At 51.2% G+C, this 9,289-nt stretch overlaps 1 protein-coding gene across 5 annotated transcripts in view; it reads right to left on the bottom strand.

Annotated features, from left to right (window-relative positions):
• Window positions 1-335: 335 nt before the first annotated feature.
• Azin2 (antizyme inhibitor 2) overlaps window positions 336-9,289 on the bottom strand; it is a 23,295-nt gene continuing 14,341 nt past the window's right edge. For 4 of the 5 annotated variants that reach the window (XM_026781749.1, XM_026781751.1, XM_026781753.1 and 1 more), the window contains 4 exons: window positions 8,681-8,843; window positions 7,063-7,175; window positions 3,648-3,862; window positions 359-809 (listed from right to left, as the gene is read on the bottom strand). In XM_026781749.1, coding sequence (XP_026637550.1) covers window positions 674-809; window positions 3,648-3,862; window positions 7,063-7,175; window positions 8,681-8,843 — 627 coding nt within the window. In that variant the 3' untranslated portion in view covers window positions 359-673. Of the gene's footprint in view, window positions 810-3,647; window positions 3,863-7,062; window positions 7,176-8,680; window positions 8,844-9,289 lie in introns of all 5 variants that reach the window. The other variant, NM_001294179.1, reaches the window with a different exon arrangement.

Below are 9,289 nucleotides of genomic sequence, written 5' to 3'. Positions count from 1 at the left end.
CCCCCCCATTCCTTTGCTCTCTTTCTGGAGCTTCTCTGGGCCTGGCCTTCGCCTTCATGGTGCGTCACACAGGACCACAACCAGTCATAAGTTTAGGAAAGGTCACAGCTCTGACCCCTACCTCAACCAGGCAACTCACTCTGCCTCATGACACCAGGCCTGGAGGCCTATGAGGAAAATAGGGATGAGTCAGAGAAGCAAATGCCAGCAGGTGATTCTAGGGCTCAGGAGAACAGACAGGGCTGAGGTGAGGAACAGGTTTCTACATGCCGGGTGAGTCAGGCTCTCTCTCAGCCTTGCCTATGCTGCTTTGTGAATGATTCCACTGAATAATTTTTTTAAAAACCTAAATATTTATTTGCTTCATATTTACAAAGGTGGGGAGGAGACTAAGTGAGACCCCAAGCACTCCCTCCCCCATGCCTGGCTGGCCAGGCCCCTCACGCTGCAGAGGCAGACACGGCTGGAAGGGACAGGATTTATGTTGCATACTCTTGAACTACAGCGAGTGTAAGCCTGGTCCTATTTACCGGGCAGAAACACTACAGGTGGAGCGTGGGGGTGGCAGAGCAAGCACCAGAGTCCTGGCCAGAGGGTACCAGCTTGCTACCTTGCCCACCTCTCCCGAGGCATCTCCTTGGCCCGCTGGGCTTCTCTGGGAAAACAGGCCTGCTCACATGATGCTTGCTGGGGTGAAGACAGGGCCCACACACAAGGTGTCCGTGATTTCCCAGCCACAGGACAGAGGTTTGCACACATCCTCGGTGTCCTGGTCTTCTCCAGGCAGCAGCTGCCCTCGAAGCGCTTCCCTGAGAGCAAGAGACAAAAGGTGAAGGGCAGCCAGCATGGGGACAGAGGCCCAGGGCTTCCTGTGGCCCCTGCTTCTATAGCCCTGGCCTCCTTACACACAGGATTCTCACCTGATCCCTAAGCCCAGCCAAGGACAAGAACAAGGGAGGCCTGTGGTCCTTGGCCCCACTGTCTCTCCCCTGGGGTTCACACCACCCAATAAAGGAAAGGCTTCGTGGTTACTGAGATTGTCCGGGCATCAGACACGGCAACAGTCTCTTCACCACCCAGTTACCTAAGTCCTTTCTTCCAAAAGCACTGCAGGAAAACCAAACCATCTCCACTTTCCCAAAGAGGAAACAGACTCAGAAAGAAGCAGCCTGCTTTAGACTCCTCCCTAACAGGTGTGGAGACTAGGAATAAGTTTAGCTCTCCACATCCCAGGTTTAGGGCTTAAAAAATAGCCCATTGTCCTCAATAAATAAATAAATTTAAAAAAAAAGAACAAAAAAAAAAAACAGCCCATTGCCTGCCTCGCCCCAATCCCACAAACTGGATCTTATCCTCCATCCCGGGTGGATGAGCAGTCCCACCATCTGACCAGCTGCTCCAGCCCACACCCAGGCCAGCCCTGCCAAGCCCAGCTCCCAGGCAACCCACTCCTGCATCTCTGCCTCTCTCTAGGATCCGCCATTGTCCCTGACCTGCTCCCGCTCCTCCACACAGACTCAGCACAGATCCTTCCAAAAGGCAGAGTGTCCTCTCGCACCCCCAGCACCTCCCACCACACTCAGTCCACGACACTCGCCCCTATGCATCCCCAGTGTTCACTGTGGCACCCCCAGAGGCCAGCAGAGCAGCTCTCACGCATCCCTTCCCAGTGCTGTGCTGTCCCGAGCACATCGTCCGCCCTCGCTGACTAATTTCTCCTCAGCACCCAGTGTTTGGAGCCCTACTCATAGAGTACCTCTCCTTGAGAGCAAGGGTTCAATGCCTGCCTTCCTGACATCCCTTCACCAACAGCAGGGCCGGGGGTACGGCTGAATCCCTCACACTGCAAGAGGCTAGCACCTGACAGTGGCTCTCTGGGCAGACAGGGGTTGATGCTGAGGAGACACTGGGTGGGAAAACAGCCCAAGGACTATGCCAGCTTACCCTTTCCCTCTGGGGTCTACCCTCCCTCTGCTACCCAGTTCCCCACCCCGTTCATTTTCCAGACTTCCAGCACATTCCAGTCCCCCACATGTCTCTCTTGGGTGCTTCATACAGTCAGAGGTAGATGGGAGGTTCTGTACCTTCGGCTCCTTGTCTGTAAATGTAGGTTGGCCCAGTTTCTTAAAACCCTTCAGTGGCCCCCTTCAAGACCAAGTCTAGGCTAGGCCTCCGGGGTTCTCAACTCACTCTTCCCTGAATGCCATTGCTTGAGAGACAGAGCTACGGGCAACTCTGTAACAGAACTAGGCCCCTCAGGCCTCTTCCTCTGTAGCCACCCTCTTGGCTGTCCTGGGCACCCAAGTTTCCAAGGCTTAGATGGCTTCTAGACACTTCCATGAACACCCCTTCTCAACCCACAGCCCTCCCTCCCCAGGGTCCGTCCTTCTCACTCTGTGCCAGGGTCTTTGGGTACAGATCTGCACCTTAGCTCACTTGACAACATTAGACACTCCTGTGCCCTCGGGGCCTGACAAAAAACAGGCCTCAAAGCAAAACGTGTTAGAGGCCCTTTGCCATGGGGTGACTTTCTGACATGCCCACTTCTCTGTGTCAGCATTTTTGCTCCCAGTAATGAATGCAGGTGACTCTCTGCCACCTCATCCACCTGTACTTGTGGGTGACAGTTGGGGACTCACAAAGAAGCCTACATGTTGTTTTGATTTTGATTTTTGGCTTTGTCAAGATACACCCAATGGCAAAATGGCTTTATGGGCCTGCCCTGTACCTCACACAGGGTAGAAACAAAAGCTGCGTTAAACAGATGAACGGAACATGACTTTCCTGGTGTCCCATCAGACCTGGCATTTGGTGACGGTCCTGGGGGCTCTCGGATATAGACACCACTTAGTTCTGGGGGGGGCCTGCATAAAAGTCCCTCACAGCTGTCCCACCCTCCGAGTCCTGCCATAGCCTGACAACACCCACTGTGTGGCCTCTCTGGAAATGGCGCTGACCCTCAGAGTTGTGTGGGGTAAAAGGGAAGAGGTGAAGTGCCCAGCACAGGGCTGGCATGGGGGCTCCACGGGCCTTGGCGACCTCCACCTCACAAGCCTCTCACCTCGCAGGACACAGACAAGATTGGCATTACCGCCCCTTCCTAGATAGAAAGACTGAGGTCTCTGACTCAACAAGTCATTCCCTGGTCACAGAGCTGCCGCCTCCAGCCCACATCTGTTCTCAGCCTCCTTCCCGCACCCACAGCCAGAATGGTCTTCAAAAACACTGACCAGACCGGACCAGACCACACTTCAAACCTGCCCTTGCTTTCTGCAACCTTCACTCTGCCTCCAAAGCAGAGTGAAGCCAAATCTGGCCCTGCCTCCCTATCCAGTCACAAGCAACCTCCAATGAGGGATACACCCCATTGCTTCCCCAACCTGCCTGCTGCCCCTCACCTCCTCAGGGAGCAGGCCTGGGCCTTCGACAGGGCTGGAGCCCCTCTCCAGTACGGCACCAGTCACAGAACTGTGTGCCCCCTACAGAGCGCAGCCTCACCTTTGACCAAAGCCAGGTGCCCAGCACCTAGGCGGCCAGGAGCTTCTTGTCAACCTGGATTCCAGAACAGCAGCTTCTCAGCTCTGTCTCGCTACTGCTTCTGGCCAACTTGGCTCCCTTCAACCCACTTCACAGCGGGACCCCCTTACCAGGCTAGGCGGGACATGGCATAAGTGATTCTGTAGGCCTGGGTCCCCCCGAGGAGGGACTTTGTATTCATGGTGTAGGCACCCATGTTGTCAAAGACCAGCCAATCCCCTACGTGTAGTTTCGGCAGCCACAGGCCCTCAGCCACACGGTCACAGCCATCAACTGCTGGCCCCCACAGGCTGCTGCTGTACAGCGGTTGATCTGCAGATGGTTTCTGTAAGACATAGGACAGGCTTTCTGTGGATGCAGTTATCCACATGGGCGCCATTCTGTAACATGAGGGCCAGGCTTGTTGGGGTTTCTGTCCTGCCTGTTTCCCCAGCCGTTTAGTCCCAGAGAAAAATCACACAGAGATCTCCATAAGTTATAAAACTGACTGGTCCATTAGCTCAGGCTTCTTATTAGCTCTTATCACTTATATTAACTCATTATTCTTATCTTTGTTAGCCACATGGCTTGGTACCTTTTTCAGCAAGGCAGGTCATATCCTGCTTCTTCAGTGATCTGAGGAGGACTACCACAGGAGCTTCCTGCTTCCCAAAATTCTCCTGTTCTCATCACCCCACCTCTACTTCCTGTCTGGTTGGCCCACCTATACTTCCTGCTTGGCCAATCAGCATTTATTTAAAACATGATTGACAAAATATAGATAATTCTTCTGCACCACTGACTCAGGTCCCTCATCCAACAGACCATCACCTGATGGCCTGGCAGAGACCACAGAGGACCCGTGGGTCAAACACATGCCTCCCACTTCAGGGAACTGAGGTTCTGAAGGCTGAGGATTTGCTCAAAGGCAAGCTTCTTCCTTCCCCCAAGCCCCAAGACAGGGATTCTCTGTGCAACAGTTCGCTGTCCTGGAACTCACTTTATAGACCAGGCTGGCCTCAGACTCAGAGAGATCCCCGACCTCTGCCTCCTGAGTACTGGGGTTAAGGGTGTGTGCCATCATCACCTGGCAAAGGCAGGCTTCTTTCTTAAATGATTTCCAAAGGGAAAGGAAATCTATAACAGTCTGCTGTGGGATAATGTTCCTGTATCCTGTAAAGCTTTGTCATTTGTATTGGTTTAATAAAACGTTGACTGGCCAGTAGCCAGGCAGGAAGTATAGGTGGGGCAACCCGACTAAGAAAATTCTGAGAAGAGGAAGGGCAGAGAAGTAGTTGCCAGCCAGACACAGAGGAAGCAAGATGAGAATGCCTCACTGAGAAAAGGTACCAAGCCACATGGCTAAACAGACAAGAATTATCGGTCAATTTAAGTTGTAAAAGCTGGTTAATCATAAGCCTAAGCAATAGGCCAAACAATTTATAATTAATATAAGCCTCTGTGTGATTATTCGTGTCTGGGCAGCCAGGAATGGAAGTGCAGTCTCTGTTTACAACAGTCCATCTCTGGACAACCAAAGAGAGCAATTTTGTCACAATTTAGGGCTCCTGTTGGGCAGGTCCTGAAATAAGGGTCATAGCCAAGGAAAAACATGTGTGGGTCTTCTGGGTGGACTCCCTGACCCCTTGCTTGGCCTGCTGCAGCACTGGCCCCATACCAGCTCCTTCTGCTCCTCAGTTACACTGCCTCCCCTCCCCCACACCCTGCTTTCACCCCCAGATCTTCCCTCCAAGTCTAAACAAGACACCCTAAGCCCCCGAAGCTCCACACTCCCAGAGCTCCACCTTTACAGCCCTTGCTAGTGGTAAGGAAATACTCCAGACATGCTTGAGCCTGTCTTCCCCACAGAGTGAATATCTGTAGACTAATGAACGCCTTGCGTGGGTGGCATTTAGGGGGAAGAGAAAGCAGGTGACATTAATAGAAATCACCCAACAGCCTGGGAGGAGGCAGTGAGGGCCCACAGAAGAAGAAAGGCCGGCCAGTGCCTCAGTCGGCGGCAGGAGTGATCGGAAAGGGAGAATGAAGAGGCACCATTTCCATGCAGGAATAAGGTTCACATAGGTGACAAAAATTAGGAAGCAAGGGGGCTGGAGAGATGGCTCAAAAGGTCCTGAGTTCAATTCCCAGCAACCACATGGTGGCTCACAACCATCTGTAATGAGGTCTGGTGCCCTCTTCTGGCCTGCAGGCATACACACAGGCAGAATATTGTATATATAAAAAATAACAAAAAAATTAACAAGTCCTATCAATGAAGAAAAGCATGCACACACTGTCAAGGTCCAGTGCTGATGGCTGGGAGAAGGGCCCTTGGGTTGGAAATTAAGAGTTCAGATCTGAACAAGTTTAGCCTGAGATGCTTGAGAGACTCCAGAAGACAAGGGAAGTGGGGGAGGGGAGCTGGAGGACCGGGCTCAGCAGACAAATCATTCATTGTGCAGGGATGTGCCCCACTAGGCAGCTGGGATCAGCGAGAGAGACCCAGTCTAAAAAGGTTGCCTTGTCTTTTAATGTAGCGATTTCCCAATACTCTCTTTAAAAAGAAGTCTTGGTAATTTGTTAATAAAACTGTTTTTGTTTTTTCACTTGTAGCATTTCCTACATTCTGGAATTTTCTGATGTGTAGACTTCCTCTATTTCCCTTTTGCGCCATTGAACTTCCTTCCTTTCTTTCCTTTCTTTCTTTCTTTCTTTCTTTCTTTCTTTCTTTCTTCTGTGTGTGTGTGCACTAGCGTGGCATTTGCAGGGCAACCAAAGCTGCTGGAGGCCGGGGTGAGCTTTGTTGCTCTTGTTCCCATGTTCATATGAAAAGCATTACAGACAAACTTTACTTCTAGGGACTAACTCCAGAGCAGGGACCACAGGTGTCTGTCAAGACACTCAGTGCTGGAGACGGAGAACAGCTAGGGCTGTATTGGTTGGAGTACTTTATAGCCACAAAAACAAACAAACAAACTAAAAGCCCATATTGTAAGATGAGTTGATAGCACAGCAATAGGTATGCCCCATATAAATGAAAAGAAAGATTAGGGAACAACGCGACCCCAGTGCTAGGAAAATGAACACTTTGTGTTTTCTAAAAGGATAAAAAGAAATAAAGCATTCTGCATGGTGAGACTGTGAGCAATGTCTCTACCCTTTACCCTTGCTTTCTTTTCTTCCTTTCTTTTTTCTTGGACAGGTTCTATGTAGCTTAGTCTGATCTTGAACTCATGATCCTTCTGCCTCAGCATCCCAAGAAGGCTGAGATGCCAAGTGCACACCATGCCTACATCTTTTATCTATTTTCTTTAAACAATTTTTAGTGTGTGTTGAAGCCAGGGCCTCCTGCATACTAGGCAAGTTCTCCCATCACTGAGCTACACTTCCCACTGAGAACTCAGTTCAGTGACAGAGCACGGCTCAGACGTCTGAAGCCTTGGGTCTGAGCCCAGCAGGCACCACAAAGACCAACTAAATAAATAAGAGTTAGATAAAAACACAGGCACAGGATGAAGGCACAGTCATGGGAGATGGGCTCACCTTCTGCAGGGTGGGGGTGGGGCAGGTGTTGTCAAACAGGATTGAGTTGAAGATCCCGTAAACGCCCTCATCAAGGTGGTACACGATGGTCTTAGGGGCCAAACTGGTTTCGTCTGTGAGGAAGGGAGAGAAGAGGGGCCACATAAGCAGAATGTGAGGGGCCTGGGAGTCAGAAGCTGACATTACAGTGGGCTTAGTAAGGACAAAGCTGTGGGCTAAAGGGTTGCCCCTTCTTCAGGTATGGGGTAGACCCTGCAATGGAAGTCACTAAAAACCATCTTTCCTGTGGCATAGATTCACTTCCGTGTTGGGCAGATCCCACCACTGCCACCACCACAGTGCCAGAACATATTTCCCTGCTTGCACAGGAGTTCCTAAAGGCCCCAGTAAAAATAGAAGAGCAGCTAGGCCAAATTCAGAGGCACATGACAGGGAGGAGGTATGTCAGAGTAAGAAACCAGGTGGGCTGGCTACACTAGCCTCTCCCCCAAGCCTCTAAGAGCCCAGGAGAACGCATGGCTGCACATACATGCACACACACTGACCATGCTTCCTGGAGCCCCGCGCTGCCAACAGCTCTCTCTGAGGAAGAGCGTACCACTATGCCACTCCCCAGTGTGAGGGAGCACAGGGCAAAGCCCGAAATCAGATTCACTGACACTTGTCACTTGTGGGGCCTGAGAGATCCCTACGGGAAGCCTGATTTATCTGAAAGGGCGAAGGCGGGCACTGATGCTGGTGACGTGGGCACAGGAGTTCCGAGTCATCCCAAGCTGAAGTCGAAATCCAGTACTGGCCGTTAGCAATCCTGTGACCCCGAACAGATGACTTAATGCTCCCTGCCTGTGCTCTGTCCTCTGGAAAGGGGACGTGCACAATTGCGCTGTCATGAAGTTATAGGAAAGATGAGTAAGAGCCTGAACTCTGAAGAAGAGGCAGCCCGACCTCTGGCCAACTGTTCAGCAATTCACTTACATTCTCTTTAACTCCACTTCTCATCCATAAAACGGGGCCAATTAAATACCTACTCACCCCGAGGTTGCTTTGTGCTCCATGAATAAAATACAAACATATTAGGGAATAAAGCAAGGGTTCTCAACCTGGGGGCCAAACCACCCTTTCACAGGGGGTCTCATAAAACCATAAGAAATATCAGATATTTATACTACAATACCTAACAGTAGCAAAATTACATGAAGTAGCAATGAAAATGATTTATGTTCGGGGGTCACCCCAGCATGAGGAATTGTATCGAAGGGGTGAAGCAATAGAAAAGTTGAGAACCACTAGAATAAAGAAATAAAAGCCAGGCGGTGGTGGCGCACGCCTTTAATCCCAGCACTTGGGAGGCAGAGGCAGGTGGATCTCTGTGAGTTCGAGGCCAGCCTGGTCTACAAGAGCTAGTTCCAGGACAGGAACCAAAAAGCTACGGAGAAACCCTGTCTCGAAAAAATCCAAAAAAAGAAAAAAAAAAGAAATAAAATTGTCTTTGGGGTGAGGGGAACTGCAACTTTCCCTACAGCAAACACCCATTCTCCAGAAGGCCGCACCTCTGCTTAGTCAGCCACTGTCTCAGCTTCAGGGAAGAACTGGGCTCTGCCGCCCACCTGGCACCTACCCTCCCTGCCGGGCTGTTCCGGAAGAACCTCCTTCTTGGCAACAATGCTGACAGCCACAGTGAAGGCAGAAGACACATAGTAGCGGCCCAGCTTAGCAAGGATGTCCACACCGCAGCCCTCGGGGAAGTACAGGTCCAAGGCTGAATTGATCACAGAGGCAATCTGGGAGAGAGGTAGGTGCAGGACCATGTGATTTCAGGGAGGACTTGGCGGTTGCTAAGGTCCCAGCTGGTACTTGGGCACAGTTAGCCAGCAAGGCACATGGCTGGGGCAGGTGGGGGTTGGGGAGTGAAACACTGGAGTGAAGACCTCGTGGCTGCACAGCTCACTCGCCCAAATGATCCCACATAGAGAGGGATATTCTCTCCTATAACGCTTGGTGCTCAGGTCCCAGATTCTCTGGCATGGATCCTTCATAAATGACCAGCTTGTTAAATAGTAGGTGAGGCTCCAGAAAAAAACAAACGTGCCGAGCTGGCTCTGCCGTCCGGGATGGGTGAGCCCCATCACTGTGGGCTTTCAGCGCGGCTCCTTGAACTCATGATCCTGATCCTTCTGCCTTGCTGAGATGCCAAGTGCACACCATGCCTACATCTTTTATCTATTTT

Source organism: Microtus ochrogaster, chromosome 10 (genome assembly GCF_000317375.1).
Source record: "Microtus ochrogaster isolate Prairie Vole_2 chromosome 10, MicOch1.0, whole genome shotgun sequence".
NCBI classification, from domain to species: Eukaryota; Metazoa; Chordata; class Mammalia; order Rodentia; family Cricetidae; genus Microtus; species Microtus ochrogaster.
The sequence above is the reverse complement of the archived record's forward strand: the minus strand, read 5'-3'. Positions and strand labels throughout refer to the sequence as shown.